General features: G+C 40.4%; 1 protein-coding gene across 1 annotated transcript in view; it reads left to right on the top strand.

Moving 5' to 3' along the window:
• The first annotated feature begins 214 nt into the window (after window positions 1-214).
• Window positions 215-19,246, top strand: part of LOC118335340 (A disintegrin and metalloproteinase with thrombospondin motifs 16) — a 50,060-nt gene continuing 31,028 nt past the window's right edge. The window contains 6 exon segments of the mRNA XM_035671577.1: window positions 215-599; window positions 758-848; window positions 3,580-3,935; window positions 14,135-14,582; window positions 16,905-17,133; window positions 17,234-17,253. Of these exon segments, the coding sequence (XP_035527470.1) occupies window positions 516-599; window positions 758-848; window positions 3,580-3,935; window positions 14,135-14,582; window positions 16,905-17,133; window positions 17,234-17,253 (1,228 nt within the window). The 5' untranslated portion in view covers window positions 215-515.

The raw sequence follows: 19,246 nt of genomic DNA, 5'->3' as shown, positions 1-19,246 counted from the left end.
CCCCACCGCCGCCGCCACAACCCACACCCCTCCTCAAAACACACACAGTCCTCAGCAACCTTGTTCTCCGCAGGCTCCCGGGGGAGACGGATTCGGACTCAGTGCGACTCTCATAGAAGTCTTGCTATTGCCAAGACAAGACGCAGCCTATTTAAGACAATCACATGATTTCAGTGGGAGTCAAAATGATCCGCGGGGGTCACTGTGTAGAGAGAGAGAGAGCAACGTTGAATAGTGGTCGGATTGTCTGAGTGGAAAAAAGGAAAATGAGTTGCCGGGAGAGAGGACTTGAGTTCAAGCGATGTGTCGCGTCGGGATACTGCGCTGGGAAATAAATGGAAACCAAAGTGGCCCAAGTGAAGAAGAAGCCTGCATCTGAAACTCGTTGAGTCTTCATTCACCGCAAGTGCTGCACAACTGCTGCTGCTGTCGGACTGCTTTACTGAAGGTCTTTTGGCTGCTGGCAAAAGTGGCCGTGTGATTTAGGCTTCAACTTTAAACGGTGACCCGCAGAGATGGCTCTCTCGCGGATTGGCGCGGGGTGGAGAAACGGCACGCGGCTCCTTTTCCATCTCTTTTGCGTTTTCACACTGAGCACAGTAAGTCACCCGCATTGTCTCTCCCTGCCGCGCCTGTACGCACATGCATGCAGAGCTCAAGTTGTCAACACTTCAAATGACAAAAGCCCCCGTGTTATTTCCCGTGATATTGTGCAGGATACACAAACCAAGTCATATCTACACTTTCTTCCTTACAGAGCGTGCTTCTGGATAATGGTGCTGACAGAGCTCAATCTCATCAAGAAGCATCGGCCCTGCTCCGATCTCTCAATTTACCTCAACACACAGGTAGGCTGAGTTAGGTGCTGAACAAAAGCTCTTGCCGATTTCAGATCAGTTATTTCTGCAACTGTGTTGACATTTTTCGTGTATGGGAGAGTGCATTATGATTTGCCGGTTCATGCTGGCTTTTTGGTACAATAAGATTAAAAATAAGCACTCTATCCCTCAAACGGCAAGCGGCATCAAGCAGCGCTCACCTGCGCTCTGCGATGCCTCTCTTCACCGCTGGGGGGCGCCCTGCACCCTGACACAGAGCCATCAGTGTCTGCTGCAGGCAGCAGTAGAGCTCAAATTAAGGGACAGTTTACTTTTTCAATAGAGCAATTTCAGTGACTTTAAAGATTTGATTTGTGGAACCCTTGAACAATAAGCAGTTTATAGAAAATTATCCCTATGAGACATAATATAATTGCTGAATAGCTCAAAGAGAATGACTGCTTTATATATTGGACTTGGAATTTTTTGTAACTGGGGAGTCACCATAGCCTTCAATAAAGATGCACTGATGCTTGTTATAGCTGCGTTGTCAATACTGTAATTAGTGCAAGCAGTATGCACAAGACTTTCATCTGTTCTTTGTTTTGTGGCTCTAACCCCATATGGTGTGCTGAGTCAGCAACTGCTTTGGCTGTGCATTCTCCCTCAGATCCTTTTTTTTTTAGTTACCATGAAAAGCCAACATGTAAACAAATAAACAAACATCAAAACTCCTCTCTCTGGTGCACATGTGGAGATGATCCGAAACAGAAGTGAGGGGAACCCCTTACTTCTGTTTCACATCATCTCACAGCCAGTGCTTCAACAACTAGTGTTAATGTGTTTAACATTCATACGGCTATATTAGAGTGGGTGAGGAGAGGTTTCACATGTGCACAATCTTTTGTTAAGTTTAAGCCAAGGCATGCATTGGTTAGACCCCTTATCAGTACTAATGGCACTCAGGAGCCACTAAACCAACAAACTACCCACCGCAGAATCTTGTCTCAGTCCATCAGACAAGATATATGTGTGTGTGTGTGTGCACTCTGTTCCCGCAGACTCTTGTTTGTATACTGTCAGTCATGGGTCACTGCAGCTGGTTTTTGAGTTAGGGCGGAACAAACACAGTTGACTAGGTGTAACTGTGTGTGTGTGGGGGAGCACAGAAAAGGCTTGAGACTTAATGTGTTTGCTCTTTGCAGTCCTGTAACTCTCTGGCTCCGGCTGTAACACTTCAAGTGTCAGAGGTTTGCTTTCCATATGCAGCCGTGGTAATGCAAGGTGCTTTAAATAAATGCATCCACTAATAAGTATATGTCATGTTGTGGGTAGGGGCTGTTAGTGTTAGTCAGCTTCAAGATGCACCAAATAGCCAAGTTCAACCTCAGGCATTCACACTGCCAGTGATGACACACTGTCTGTCACCCTGCATGTTTCTCCCACTGCCAAAATATGTCTGTCTCTGTGCTATATTTACTCATTATTCGGGCTTGCTAAAGCAGGTCCTACTGTATAGTAACAGAGACTGGCTCTCATTGACTGTAAGTCCAAGGTTGCTGTTATTTTTGTGCACTTTAAGCTGATAAAGTGACCACGTATCAGTTTCCCATGGAAAGACTCAACACATTTGCAATGGCTATTACAACACTGTAACAAAACCAACAATGACACAGTTTTATTTGTTTGCTTGGTGGTTACTCATAGACCCAAAGTGTATCAAGTGCATAATATTTCAAGGTGTGTGATGGCCTGCGGTACCAGGCTCCCTCTATTACCACAAGATCCCTCCACAGTAGCAAAACCTACTGTGAAATTCTACATAATGTTACTAACAGGATATGTTAAACAGAAACTAATTCACTATTTTAATTAGCATTTTATAAAAAAAGTGTGCATGCAAGAGGCATGATCTCCAAAGCCCTGCAATGTATGCAAAGCATTAAAGACAATGACACATGCTTAATTCCTTATAAGATGCTCGCCTTTTCTAGATCAGCCCATTCTTACTTAGAGGATGGACACGAGCGGTGTCTACTGTCATGATTTCCTGTTGAAAACCAATTTGAGTGCAGCTCAAGGGGTCAGCTACTCTTTTGATTTGGCCTTTGGAGTAAAGCCTGTGCCACAGTGCCATTAGACATTTAACTGATCTAAGCAGCCAGGCCTGTGACCTGCCACCATCTCCCTTTATGACCTGCAGTTATCCAGCTTGAGCTGTAGTAAAAACTGTAGTAAAACACTAGGTCAAACATGATTCACTCTCCGCTAAAGGGTCTGTGTTGGAATTGTCTAAAACCCTTCCTTTTCTTGTAACTCTTTCTTGACCCTGCCAGCAAAAGTATATGAGGCAGGTCAAGGAAAATTTACAAAGCAAGGAAAAAGGTTGTAGTTGTTATCCAGTCTGTGAGGCCACCAAGAAAGCAGCTGACACAGAACGCATTACATCAGAGTAAATGCTGTTGACAGACCAAATTAGTAAGGACTGACCACGATGACCTCAAGGACAATGTGTTTTATTTTGCCAAGTTGCAAGTTTCTACAAAATATAGTCCATGATGCTAGCAGCTCTCATCTCTCCCACTGTGACTCCTTATCCCATATCTGTATTTATTTCATATATCTACAGATTTCTCTCTATATCTGTTGTAATTGCATTTATATTGAATGTTGCACTTGGCATTTGACGGTTTGCAAACACGCAATAAGCTCCTAATTACCTATTTTTCTCTCGTCTTCCCTTCCTTTATCTCTCATCCAGAATATGAGATTGTATCTCCCTATGAAGTCAGCCACCAAGGTGTTTACATCTCTCATGAAGTGGCCCACCACCAGCGCAGACGGCAACGCAGATCCTTGACCCCAGATACAGGTTCATCAAACACTGACAGCAGAGAAACGGTCCACTTCCGGCTTAGTGGCTTGGGGCAGGACTTCCATATGGAGCTGAGGGAGGCCTCTGAGAACCTGATTGCACCTGGCTTCACCATCCAGGTCCTGGGAAAGAATGGCACCAAGAGCCTGAGGGCCTACCACCAGGACGACCTCTGCTTTTACCAGGGTTCGCTGAGGTCAAGGGTTAACTCCTCTGTGGCACTGTCCACATGCATGGGGATGGTGAGTCTGAACATGCACAGAGTCGGGTTGCGGGTTGGATAAGAAGGAAAGGAAAGGAGTAGAGGAGTTGGAGTTGGGTTGGTGTGTATTTGCATCAGTGACTAGGACTCCAGGGTCAGTTAATTCAAAAGTATGCATTTTGGATTGTATTTTGTTTTAATTTTGGCAGCATGTCCATTGATCTACCAAGTGAGTACTATAATTGCACTCACTTACCGAGAAGAATTATTGAGCCTGGGAGCCAAATGTAAGAAAATGAGGCTCATCCTGTGACCCCATATAATATAAACATAGCATTAGTGTTCTTGTCATGCTGAATCCGAGGCAAAGAGAGGTCCATTACCCATTTGGGATTTCAACTCAAAGTTTAGAAAAGCAAAAGACGCGGGGTAAAGTAAATGACTGAAATCATAAATACTGGACATACTGGAATATTAGACAAATTACAAATGCCAACCAGATACTGAGCTAAAGGAAGAGTGAGAGGGGAAATAAGTATCAAAGGAGGAGAAAAATCTGATTACAGCCAGCCAGTAAATCTAGATAAAACCACATTTTTACAATGAAAGGCACTGTCTTTTTCTTTGACACGTACACAGTCATCAAGCAGTCCTTCTGGTATGCTACTGTGTAGTTTCCTTTCACACAGCACTTAAGTGAGTGGATTGTCTGTCTGGTCTGGTCAGACTTGTACTTGACTTTAGTTGACTTAAACCCACTGGCTAAATTGGCAAGAAATGCACAGAAGTTTCTTCCTTCAGTCTGCTGTGCATCATTAGTTTTTAGCTCATTCCGTGCATATTGCACTTTTGCCTAAATCAGCTAATGAATAACTAATGAATGGAAAAGTCAAGTCTGTGAACACCACAGAATGTTTGGTCAGTTAGCCAGGAAAGTCCACAAAACACATGCACGCCAAAACAATGTTTTGGTGGTATTTCATCTTCTTATTTAGCACAAAGTATACTGTTTGACCAGCTTTCATGGTCAACACATGAAGTACTGTTCACAGATTTAAAAAAAATATTTAATATATCTTAACCCTGACATCCTTTTTCATGAAATGTATAAGGTTCTTAACTCACAAGCAATTAGATCTTTGCAGATCTCAGCTGGCACCATGAGTAGGGAACTGACTTTGTGCAAATAGCAAAATATAGAAAATTTAATTGAAGTGAATTGTCTTATAAGGAAGGGCGGAGTACAACTGGGTAGCAAGCTAACTTGTAAGTAATGCTCATATTAGCATGATATACAACATACTAAAAACTACACAGCTAATAAGAGGATGTCTAAATCCAAAACTGAGCAGATTTATTGGCATTGAAATGATCAGTTAGTAACAGAAATACATGGTTGTTTTTGTGTTGGTTGGGTTGAAGTGTGTGAACCAAAGACTAGCTCTGAATTTGTTCTGGTGGTGTTTGGGGGATAATTTTTGTTTTGTTTTTACCTCTTTTCAATATATATATCCAACTTGGACCAGATAAAACTCATTATTATAAGATATAACCTAATATTGCTAACTGTAATTAGTGCCCCTGTCGTTGGAGAATGTTGGCTGAATTTTAAGTCTTGCCTTGGTGGTCCTCCTCTTCTGCATAAATATAAAGGAAACATTACTGTAAGAATGACATTAAGTAAGCCTAAGTGAGCAGCTCCACCCAGTAAGACCCCAAAGTGTTATACTAGCCTTCTTAGCAGTCTGGGCTAGAGAACAAGGGGCTTTATGAGTACACACTAATCCTCTCAGTCTTGAATTCACATACACACACTCATTAAGAACTCAACAATCACTGGAGACACAGTATGGCAACTGGGCAGTAGGCACGCAGAGAAACTGCGTATGTAATGTGACATATTTACACTTAAATGTGAGTGCAGTCTTTCAGTTCATAGCTTGAAAAAAGACAGTGAGTCTTTAGAGCATTCAAGTGCGTGGTCATATAAGCTTGCATCTAAGGACCACAGCAGGAAAGAAAACTAAATTTAGTCACTCAAATTTGCTGCCTTTTTACAGGTTTAACCAAACAAATTCCTTAAAAATTAATATGACCACATTTTACTTCAGCATGGCTTTTCAGTGTGTTTAATCATAATACATTTCAGGCCTGCCTTTAATGGTTTTCTGTTTATATTTTCATTGTAAAGGACCTCTGCTATGTCTGAGAATTGCCCTCCTAAACTACAGACAGAGAATGGCAAATCTCCAGGGATGCTTCTTCTTCTTCTTCTTCTTCTTCTGTGTGTGTGTGTGTGGTGCAATGAGCAGGAGAAGAGGAAAGACGAGGAAGGAGAGGAGAGGAGAGTTTGTGTGTGTGTTGGTGTGTGTGTTTGTTGTGTGTGTGGTTGTTTGTGGGTGTGTGTGTGTGTGCGTGCATGTCTGCATTTCAGACCAGATCCCAATAAAACATTCAGCCAAAAGGTCCAGGGTTGCAGAGACTGTAAACGTGGTTCTCACGACTGAGGCTGGCTAGGATGGACTGGGTCAGTGCATCAATGAGAAAGTGACTTTTTCTGATGTGAATTAGGGGACTGCAATGCTATATCAGCAGACAACGATATTTAGACTACTTGGGAAAATTAAAAATAATTTTCCAAAAAATGCTAAAATATCTCTTATCATGCACTGAACTGCATATTTTTCCCAATATACATTTTCACAATATGACTTTAACATTGAATATAAGATGTGTTGTGTATGTGTGTGACATGCACTCGTATAAACATAGTATGCTTTGTTTGTGCTCCAGATGTTCCAGATTATGTATGACTGGTCAAAACTTGCTAACAAATTCACTAGGCCAGCTGAGAGCTCATGGGAGACCTTGCACTTTGGTCAGATTTCTATTTGGCAGGAGGCATGTAAATATTGACCAGAGCAACCCAGATCGATAGCTGTATCACTGAGAGCACCTGGCCTCCAGCTGCAGCATGTTACTGCTTATGAGATCATTTCATCACCAGTTTTTGCTCTGTCACTGAAACATTTTATTTGATAAGGCAATTATGTTTTCAGAATTTAATCTGACCTAGATATTGCACATAGACAGCTCATTTCTGTAGAAAACCTTACTACCATGTTTACCATGGCAGCATACAAATACATCAAGGAGAAGAAGTTAGTCAGTGTAATGATGATTTGTCTTTGGCACCATTGTTTGCCATACATTAGCTTTAATTGCATTGGTTGCTGTAAACACTATATGACTTTAGTAGTTTAAAATGGTTCTCATTTGGATTATTTGGTGTAATGATGGAAATCTTTGTAGTCGTCCTTGTTGTAAATGGTGGATTTATAATAGATTTAGAGTGACTTACACAGCCTGTCTCTTAGTGTTTTCTTAGGCTGGCTGATGGATGCAACAAGAAAGATAGAAGAAAGATCAGTGAAAGAGAGAGAAATGTAGAAATGATGGCTATAAGGAGGATCATTGTTCCCTCCTTGGCATTTTGAGGTGCTGAAAACCCCCTTGTAAGGAGTGTTATGTTGTAAAGCTTATGTATAAGTTGCCTTTTCAACTCCCCTCCTCTGGCAGCCCATATAGTGGTTAGTCCTGCTTTGATGACAGTAGGGAGTTCAACCATAAAAATATCATACTTACAAGCAGTAATTGGTGGAATCGAAGAAGCAGGCCAATCCCACTGACTCTGTTCACCTGCCAAATGGTTTGAAAATCTGCACAGTGACACACATGTGGAAGAGGAGATCATAAAGCAGGTCCTTCTCTGGGTGGACTTTATGCTGCAGCATAATCCTCTTTAGTCTGGCTTTTATGGGAGTGAGGGAGTTGAGGGGTGAGTAGAGTGCCATGCAGGCATTGCACTCTGACAACATGAATCCTTATGTTTTCCCCTGTATATGACATCTTGTGTGATTTTTAGCCATGTAGGCAGGATTGGCCAAAACGTTTGTAAATACATTTATTGTCTAGATAGTCAGATCACCGACTTTAGTGATCCTTTTTTTGGTAAACCTTTCATTCAGTGCAGTCACCAGGTCAAGCTTTCAATTTGTCCAATACTTTGCTATAACTAATTACCCATCAGCCTCAGCTGTACTTTGTGTTTAGTGCTTTTCAAGGTTAAGATTATATCTCAACTTCAGCTAACTTCAAGTTAGCATTTAGCTCAAACTGCTGCTGTGCTTAAGTAAAAGCCTCACAGAGTCACTAGAGTGGCTATAGATTCATTGTTTTGTGAACTTAGAGAGCATCTGTCATGCTCCACAAACTGGAAACAGGTACCTGCATGATTCAGTGTTTTGTGTGTACTATATTTTGTTGTGTGTGAACCCCAGAAGAGTAGCTGTTACCTTAGTGCCAGCTATTAGGGAACTAAGAATAAAGTCAGTCAATGTCTAGTCCACATCTAGGACTTTTTTTGTGGATTCCATTAATGTCAAAATAAAATTTCCTCTATAATTATTACATAACCATCCATCACTTTACAAACTAATAAACATTAATAGGGGACACTTCTAGCTTTTGTTTCTGTCTATTGCCTCTTATCCCTGAGCTTCACATTGGCCACACCAGTATCTTGAATCTAATTTCACACAGACTTGTATGCACACATTTCTTTTGTACCAAAGGGAAATGTTAAATGTCCTCCCACTACAAATCACTTGGAGGTCATGTGTTTTCCTCTTGTAAAAGGACGGGTGTGTTTCTTGCCTTGGGCCTTGTAGTAGTACTAATAATAGAATGCTGCACACTCGTCCCACCTCTGGGATTTCCAAGAATATAAGAAGGATAGTCTATTGATGTGATGAAGCTTTGGAAAGCAGGCAGTGTGGTCTTGGCAAGGTACAATAATCAATTTTCAGAACATACAGTCATACATCAATCAAATCATCTAATTGTTAGCCCCCTTGTTTTATCATCTGCTAAGGTTTTGGTCATACGAAGATTAGCATATGTCTCTGAGATTGTAATTAAGTCAGTTTGGAAGATTGGTTGTTTCCAGATTGATAGATCTCCAGTTGGTGTAGTGTGTTCTAGACAGCTGGACAGCAGATGACTAAGGTACAGCCGGAAGTGAAATAGCTAATTGATTAAGAAATTGTGCCTAGTGCTGAAGTGCAATGTCAGAGTATCATTCCCAGTTTTCCAATAAGCCCTGTCAACATTGAGCCAAAGTTTGAATTCCTGCCTTCAACTGCAAGAAATGTAGCCATCATGAAACCAGCTTGCATGAACCAGACTCAGCATTATTAAGAGTTATGGCAGCACTTTGGTCTGTCAAATAAATGGTTTTTGGTTTTTAATCGTGTAGTTGCAATGCTATTGAAGAAGAGCTTTGTAACATCCCCACTTTTCTTTCCTTTTTTTCTTTTTTTACTGAAATTGTGTTTGTTTTGTTTTTAGGCGCAATGTATAAATAAGGGGGATTAATAAGAAAATCTCATGATTATTCTATTTACTGTATTAAACTCTCAGTCATCCTTCTCATAATTAGACTGAAATAAAAAAGTAAGCTTGGACCAAAAATCTAAGTAATACATTCAAACTCTAAGTTATTATGGCAGTAAGTCTCTTTTGGTCTCCATTATGGGCAGCAATTTAAAAAGAGGTAGACAGAACGAAAGGGAGAACCATATACTGCACACAGTCAGGTGCACCTTATAATGCACTGACTGCTTCCCCCCTTAGTTCCGTTTTCCTACAGTTCTTTCCCGCCCCCCACCCCTCCATTCCTGTCACTGCTTGTCTGGATGTGTCTGACTCCAAAGAGTCCAGCTGTTTGCGCCCTCCCAAGTAGTGTTTCAGCATTTTATGACTGCTATTTGCACCTAGAGAGCACAGAGCACAGTTTGTAATCTGATGACTTTGGCTATTTAGGAGAGGCAGTAGCTGACCTAATCTCCTAACATAGTGACTTGCATACACACATACTCTGAAGAAGTAGCAGATGCGTGTTAATTTATATAGGGCCCAGCTTGAGTTTAAAGAATGTGCAGAGTTTGCAGACTAAAGATATCATACAAAGATTATCTATGAGGTATGTTGGTTGTTAGGTTTGGGAAGACAAAGAGGATGCATGTTGCTTTGTTTAAGACAGAAACCTTTTCAATTCACTGTACATACAGTGCACTGCTATCACATATGGTTTTCTGTACTACACATAAAAGCTTATTCTGCGCACTAGATAGAAAAAGTTGCATCCTGTTAAATAATACAACATCTACATCTGGATTAAATATCTTAAACACAGGACAAAAAACACAAAGACAGTATTCATTAAACAAAAAGGGGCATTGATCTGTCTTGAGGAGAAACAGTCCATCCAGTCAGTGTGACGTAGATGAAACAGAAACTAGAGGATGTGTGGAGAGTGACTCATGCTTCTTGTTATGATTGAGCCTCAAACAAAAGCCATACCAGTAGCTCATCCATAATTTACAGAAATCATGAGATTATGGAAAATAATCATTTGAAATTTAATAAGGAACCAAAATTTGAGAAGATATGGGTTGTTATAAACATATTTTAAAGTTTAGTATTCAGTATAGAATCGATGATCTACCACACTTAGGTTTCACTAAATACAGTAAATTCCTACAGAATGTAGGGAGCGTTGACAGTATGTGGTTGAAAATAATCATACACATTGATCTCCATAAATCCCTTGTTTTGCTAAGGATCCCTGGAATCAGACCCCTTAAGATCTCCAGGACCCTATCTGGCAATAATTGTGTAACATACCAGACAATACATTTTGATGCACAGTATAAAAGAGCCAGTGAAGCTTGCACTTGATATGACAACCAAAACAGCCTCAAAACTTCAGCACCAAAGACAGACCAGAAAAGACAGACCAGACTGAATATAGAAACTGTAGAATATAACATGTGCATGCACTGAAAGGGGAGAGACAGAAGTGGCCATCAGACAGTGAACACTGTCACCATGAAATGCAGTCATAGCTATCATGATGTTCATGCTTGTTGACATGCTTCAAAGTGACTTATTAAAAAGGCTTTGGCTAAGGTTGCATCATTTTTTGAATTACTACCTCTGCATGATTTTACTGAATTGTTTGTTGCATGCATGCATACTTATCTGCATACTGTCCTGAATAGTGTTGTATGCAGATATAAACAACAGTGAAAGCAAAGTCATTTTTGGAAATGTCTTACTTTATGAGTTAGTTGGAGTTGGCAGTGGGGTTCAAAATAAGCTCAGTGTAAGTAATCCAGCTCTGTTCATATCTTCACAGTAAATACACAATTCTTCTTAAGACGGAATATCAGCCAGATGACCCTGTCAACTCCAGACTACTCTTTAATATATATCAGAACATGGCAGTTTCTCAAACAACTCCTAACTAAACAGTCAAGTCCACAGGCTGCAGGTGCAAGCCCTATGATTGTATGTTTCCATCATGGATTTCCTCTGTCTCATCTCCTTTTACTGCCATTGGAGTGAGCTGACCAAAAATAACTCCTGATGACAAAAAACAACATAAAAACGACAATTTCCTTTTATTCCCCTCCTCCAAAAGCGTCAGCTCTCTATAACTAGGATCAAGATACTAAATCACCAAAAACCTTTGTGTTAACTATCACATGGCACCAATTTTCCTTGAATAGCTGCCTGAGCTCCACACTAATGCCCCAATGCTAACCCCTCCTCTAAAACCACCCACCCAGATAGAAAACGTATTTAGCATGAGAAATTTTCAAGGTTGACAGCAACGCAGTTCAGGTCAGAGGCCTCACCGTGACTTGGAACCAAATTATGACAATCGCCTGTGATTACACAGCACTGGGGCGGGTGCCATGCGGATGACAGGATCACGCACCGGTTGTCACATGTGATTGTAAACCAACTATCCTGGCTGTGGTTCCCGGCAAGGATTATTTCTTGACCGTTGGCAGGCAAGCTGCAGTACAGAGGAAGGTGGTAATGCTTTAGCAAGCCTCTTTCTTCTTTCTTTCTTTTTTTCTAAATAATTGATCCCCCACCCTCTGCTTTCTTATTCCCCAAAGAAAACTGGAGTGTATATATCAGGGTCCGTCATTAATAGTTAGTGCAAAATTGTCACGAATGGCGAGGAAAACCACAGCTGTGCTTTTCTGGGGTGTTCACATAGAGCAATAGAAATGACAGTGCTGGCGAGTTGCTGATGTAGCAAAATATGAGACATGTCTGAGACATGGGGACTTCATTATAAGGTATCCATTGTTTTTTTGTTTGTTTTTTAAAGGGCCTAAAAGATTATAATCATCTCAATAAGTACTGGGCCAAAAAGTGTGTTTCCGGCTGTAAATATGTCTCCAAATGTATTTTTGCATCAGTGTTTGTGGTTAGTTTTTGTCTGTCAAACACCAGTTACTGTTCACTAGGAAATGATCATTATCTGACACAGCAACACCTGTAAACAACCACTGCTCTCCACTGGCTTGCGGTAAAGGCATAAAAGTTAACCATGGGAGTTCAACAAGCCCTATTTTTTACATTTTCTCTATGTTCTCTCTTTTGTTGTTAGACTATGCAAAGTGTGAGCATTCATATTTTTATAACATTTAAGTGACTATGCCAGTTTGGTTGCTGTAGAACCAATAATGCACAAATTCGACATAAATGCATGATCACTTTCTTTAGCCGCACTGCGTGATGAAAGCTGTAAAATGTACAGTCATTGCGGTCACAGCTCAGAAATCTATGTTGGCTTGTATTCTCAGATTTGATAATTTTTAAATTCAGTGCTTAATACAGTCACAGTATTTTCCAAGGACTTTTTCCACTGGTTTCCTGATCTGTGGTTGATAGGCTGGCGTGGAGAGGCCTGGGTTAGTGAGTGATGATGAAATGGGGAAATCTATAGTAAGAAAAATTATAGCAACATCAAACACATCACCACAAGAATTGCAACAAGGGACACTTGAATACACACACACACAGATAGGCACATATCTGCACACATTTAAACAAGGAAACATTCGGTTGCAGATGTTTATCTGTCTTCCCAGCTTCAGCCCTAAACCTTTGTTGTCCCACATATGCATATCCGCCTTGTACTGTGCTGAGACTGTCATACACACTCACCCTGGGCCAGCCACACCACTGCCACTGTGTCAGTCTGTTCCTGTCAGCCAGCGGGTTGGCTGCAGTGATGAAGGACCTCACACTCTACTTAGTGAAAAAAAACCTGAGTCAATTAAACGTATTTTAGGGAAACCACTGTTTCTGCCAAGAACAGTTACAGGCCAAACACTACTTCATGCCAGTTGACTGTCAACACAGATGTGGTTCGTGTTTGAAGAGACTGGGAGAGACAAAGAGAGAGGCAGAGAGCAAAGGAAAGTAATCTCCAAGTGTCTGAATCAGCTGTGTTGATAGAAGTTTATTGAAAAGGGAATATGAAAAAGAGACAGAGACAGGCTGAGATAGAGAGAGAGAATAAGGTCAAACTAAGAAAACCTGTGTTGAACCTTCAGAGATTTATTATGGGCTTTCCCAAAACTTCTCTCCTAAAATGTAATGCATAAGGCACTGGTACTTAAAGTGTGGCCCTCCAAAAACAGCAGTTTCAAAGAGTGAGAAATGTTCTAAGAATGTACTTTTAAAAAGGGTTTGTTACATATTATATTTTTGCTAGATTTCTAATGCGTCTAAGTAAGTGAGGAATGTCTAAAACCTCTAGAACTGTGAGCGTATACATTGTTTACAAGAGAGATGCCACCTCCTTTCATTCTCACACGGGCCCTTTTGTTTGAAACCCGTTCTATCTGACTGAGTCTTATTTAGATTTTGCTGAGATAACGTCTGACCCTGAACAGCAAAACAGATGTTGAACACGAAGAAACACTGCCAGTAATTGCGCTGCACAGAGGTTTAGGGGAGGGTTAGGTTCGCCATGACCCAAGAGTCAAATTTTGACCAACTGCTGACAGAGACAGATTGGGAAGCTAAATAGTCGTAGGTTATTGTTTTGTTTGACAGCAGCCCTTTAGGCTATTTTTTGAGAAAAATATATACTCTACAGGTCTTTTTTAAATATGTTATGGCACAGGTGTAGCTATTTGAATAAAGGCAGGACAAGTATGTGTAAAGATTTAAGTCAATACAAAGTTTTGGTAAATACTGTATATTTGTGGACCTAAAATTGTACATATATTTCTTTGTCCCCGTTTGGCTTAGTTGAAGAGATAATGCTGTAAAGCTAATGGGACTTTTTTGTTTTGCCTCTAGTCAGGTTTGATCAGAACACAGGATGCAGACTACTTCCTGAGACCTGTGTCCCGCAGCCTCGCTCAGAGAGAGAACTTTACAGCCCCCTTCAGTCACCAGCCACACATCCTCTACAAGAGCAAGAGGGACTCTCGGACAGAGCAGAGCGGTAATGACCCTCGGGTGCTTCAGAAGAGATCTTCAGATTCCACTCATCACAAACCACAACGACACTTTGTCACAAAGAGATCCATAAACTCACATACGGACTCCACCTACAACACGTTTAATGAAGATCAACACAGGGGCCTGCAAAAAGAGCAAAGTGACATACATGGTTATCACCATGGCAACGGCGACCATATGGAACATCATGCCGATGGCCATCACCACAACAGTCATCGCCATGACAATGACTACAGGCATGGAGAGAAACAGAGGCAACACTTCTGCGGGAGAAGGAAGAAATGTATGTAAGGGCAATTTCTCATTCTAATCCACATGTAGCATGAAGCATTATTAGTATAGTCCAGTTCTCTTCATGAGATATGTTTATTATATGTATATATACATATATATATATATATAAGTAACAGGGAAACAGACTGTAGACTGACAGACTCACACATTTTTCTTGTTGATACAAGATGTCTTTTGAAATACTTCAACAACCCAATAATATTTTATAATGAGGCTTACTCACCTCTTTTCTCCCACGTAAGGGAAATTTGCTTTTGGATATTTTTTTACTTAGCATATTTTGTTCTGAACATTTGACACTTAAATAAGAATGTTCCCACCTAGACATACCTATGACATTGCATATTTTAGACACTATTATATTCTTAAAGTTCCAGATGTAACTAAATTACTGGTTTGAACTCAAAGAAGTTAAGCCACATTTTAGGAATTACCACACCAGAAAAGAAAAAAAGATTGACACATGATAATAATTCTATTTGTTGACATTTCCAGTTAACTCTAGGAGTCAGCCCCCCAGTGTTGTGGTTGGTTGGTGTAAGGGGAACACAGACACCACCATTAATAAGTTCACATATCAACGTTATTCAATGCCAATATTACCATGAGTCATTACGTTCTGCAAGATGCTTACAGTACTTGTGTAGTAAGAACATCACATGGGGTATCATTAAGCAGACACAAACATCCTATGCTACCATTTTAACACATCATTAGCTCCTGTTGTGTTAAAGAGAGAAAATAACGTGTGTTTTTACTGACTTAACAAAAGAGTAGTTTATACATCCATTCCTGCAGCTGCATTTTTGACTTATCAGTCAATGTTTAACTGAGAAGATGTTGTAACCTTTGAACACAATATCAAATTGACATGTTTGGTAAATTTCTTGGAAAATGATCTGGAGGTTAGGACATTTTCAAAGGAGGTTTTAATTTATATTTTTATGTGATGGAAAATATTTCCTCTGAAGATTATTATCTCAATTTATGTTGACGTTTTTGGTGACATTAGTGACATGACCAGTGAAAGGTTAAGGGAAATGTTTAACATTCATGTTACACTATGACAAATGTTTGCTCTCAAGAAATTACCACAAGATCAGTTAACATCGCCGGTGTCAAGGGGGTCATTGGAAAGAGAGGAGGCAGGGATTGGACTGGTACCACCGCCATTACCCTGCAGAACCCCAGCTGTCTGTCCCTTGTGAAAACACACTGATGTTTACATTCCCATTGGATGACTTCACTGAACACCTGTGCCATGTTTTAGTCAAAAAAAGGCACTTTGGTCGCTCACCTGCTGTCTGCCTAAACAAGCAAACCTTCTAGCCTTTATAGTTTATCGCTGCCAGGCACTGATGGGTGAAAGCTTTGATAACCTGAAAACATAGAAGTGAAGATTTGAGGGGATAATGTCACAAGATAAAGTAGTTTTAGGCTTTGCTTTGACTGTACTACTGACCTTGTGTCATGTAGAAGTGAATATGTATCGACAGTATGGTATGGATGTGACACATTTTTTACCAAAGGCAGCCTAGCTTCTAATGGAGAGCTAAAAACAAGGCAAAGCTGGGCAAGATTAAGTGTGTGTGAGTCACATGTTTACTTAACAAAGTGCTGATAAGTTTTCACAATAAGTTCATATTGTGAATTTATTATTGCAATTTATGTTATTTTTATAGTTTCCCTATAGTGAAAAAAAAGCTTATCTTATCTATGACACACAATTTTGGGCACCATTCAAAATGACCCCTATTAACACTGATTTCAAAGCTTTCATACAACTGTTGCACATGGAGAAAGAGAAAGTAAAGTGTGCAACCACATACTGTAGTTTCACACTTTACTTAATGGTAGCATAACACTGAGACTGCCAGAGTCAACAACAGAAAAAAAGCTCAGTTTGCAGTTTATCCATGACATCAGGTCATGAAAGTAAGAGTATAGTTAATCATCCAGAATGGTTGTCAGCTACATGCCAGAATCGCTGGTTAACAGTCGCAGGCAAAGTCTAGTGGCTATAGGTCAATTTCAAATATTGTGCAACATATAGTATAATCAGCTGTGGGAAGGAAGGCTTGTATATTTTTTTTTATGGACGTCATAACTGCTATTTAATTGCCATTATATGTCCGTTTCTTTTTCTTTCATCAATCACAACCTACTATACGGTACAATAATCATGTTGACTCTGCAGCCACAGTGTGCTTCAATTTAATTCAGTTTGTTCAATAGTTGTTCCTTTTTTTTTCAAAACAGGCATTACATATTGCATTTTCACTCCCTTTTTCCTCTATCCTGTTTTATTCAGACATGCCCAAACCTCCAGAAGGGGATGTCTTTATCCTTCCAGATGAGTACAAGTTCGTTCCCAGGAACAAAAGAGCCGTGCTCATGAAGAACGAGGGCAACCAGAAGCTCAATGTGGAGATGCTAGTGGTGGTGGACAGGAAGATGATGGACAACCACGGCCATGAGAACATTACCACATATGTTCTTACTGTGCTAAATATGGTAAGGGAACTCTAATGCGGTACACTGTATGACACCATAGACGCTAAAATAAAAACAGAAATAGAAGTTTATAGATTTTATTGGAGGTGTGATATTTCCTGTTTGTGTAAACCAGCTTGGCTCTAGAGACGGTAGGCCTAATGTCGGCCTGTGACTGTAATATCTCAACTATCATTTGATGGATCGTCAAATTTTCTCCACCGTGAGGTACACACAATAATTATTGTGAAATGTCTCAACAACAATTGGGCGCAGACTTTCACGCCCCCCCCTCAAGAACTTAACTATTCATCTAGCGCCACCATCAGATCAAAATGTTGATATTTCTAATAGGGTACTTTGTTTTATGACCTAATGCCTAAAAAAGACTCAGCCTAAGCTATACTTTGTGTTTAGTGCTAATTAGCATAGGTTAGCATGCAAACAGTAGCCTGGAAATCTAGCTGCTAAACATCAGCATGCTAACGCTGTCACCGTGAACATGTTAGCGTGCTGTTGTTAGCATTTAGCTCAGAGCACCGTTGGACGGCTGCCTCTCATAATGTGATGTAGGATGTGTTTCCTACGCCGTGTCTTTCAGCTTTGTATAAGAAAGGTGAGTCTTGCATTGCAACATTTAAAAAACAAGTGAATTTAACAACAGTAGGCTACTACAAAGCTGTGTTAGCTAGCAGTGGCTTTCCTCCCAAGTGAAGTTTTGGCATGTTATAGGCCTACACTTGGAAAATTTTAGCCTGACTTCAAACGTATATGTTTTGTCATTATTCAGCATGTAAAGGGAAAACATCAGCAAAAATTGATTTGGAAGCCATACATAAATGTATTTGAAGTTTGCCATCGCTTAGGGTTTAGTGACTTGACACCCCTGTCTTTCATTCATGTCCTATCAGACAGAGCACATCTGAAAACATGAAACTGATATCTAGGTGAGATCAGTCCCCCCCATCCCTCTCAGCTGATCTGCAGGCAAATTCCGTCACGCTCGTTTTGCTACTTAATGACTGACTGACAAATCCAAAGATAATCCGTCTATTTTGAAAACATAGTTCCCTTTAGTAGAAACCAAGTTGGAGCAGTCACAGCCCGCCTCAGAGGAGTCACCTAAATAAAGTATGGAGTTTCAAAGAAAACACCCAACCCCCTATACCCGACCTGCCAGATCTCATGGGTCCTGAAACGACTATTTAATATTTGCTGAAAATTAAATCTGATATGCCGTTCCAGCATTTGCATAGATTTATGTTTTCTTCGCTGACTGGAAAGACTTCAAAATGTTTTTGTAATTACTGCTTTTAAAAAACACACTGTACATTATGTACCACAAAACACTGAAGCTCTATGGAAACTGGTGGTTGTTTCTTTTATGAGGCAGTGAAAACACAGTGATTCACCGTATCTGTTGAATGGTGCAAATCTGAAACTCTGTCAAACACTGGTGTTCCAGGAGATCTTAGTTTAAGTAAGTGGTTTTGATTGCCTCTTTGACCTCAGAATTTTGCTCGAATTCAGTAACAAACCACAGCCATGTGCCTTCTCATGAGTCAGTGTAGAGGAAGACCAAACATCAGGAACATAAGGAACGAATGAGAGTGTTCCTTAAGGGGGAAAAAAAGGTTTAGTGAGTGGCACCTGAGGTATTCACAGGGCCCGAGAGAAAGACAGAGAGCCAACGAGAGCAAAAGATGAGGAGTCCACTTTCAAAGCCCAAACTGTTATGATTGATGGTCAGATATCCCTGTGAGTACAAAAAGCTGAATTGGAAACAGCAGTTGTGGCTGTCATACCTCACCGATACCATCAAAAGGGGTTTGTGTGTTATTTCTACAAGAATGTCAAGGTGTCACCGTCTACATGGTGCAAGAATTTATGGATCAAGAGTACAACAGTATTGATATCAAGACTTAAAGGTCCAGTGTGGATATATTGGCAGAAATGGAATATCATAATCATAGGTATGTTTTCATTAATGTATAATCACCTGAATATAGGAAAGGCCTCCCCTGGAGTCTGCCATGTTGAACCTCCATGTTTCTACAGCAGCCCAGAAGGGGCAAACCAAACACTGGCTCTTGGTAAGGGAGTTGTGATCAGCAACTACACCGCTGGATGCCACTAAGTCTTACACACTGGACCTTTAAT

This window comes from Morone saxatilis, unplaced genomic scaffold (genome assembly GCF_004916995.1).
Source record: "Morone saxatilis isolate NCDOM2014 unplaced genomic scaffold, NCSU_SB_2.0 Contig24, whole genome shotgun sequence".
NCBI classification, from domain to species: Eukaryota; Metazoa; Chordata; class Actinopteri; family Moronidae; genus Morone; species Morone saxatilis.
The sequence above is the reverse complement of the archived record's forward strand: the minus strand, read 5'-3'. Positions and strand labels throughout refer to the sequence as shown.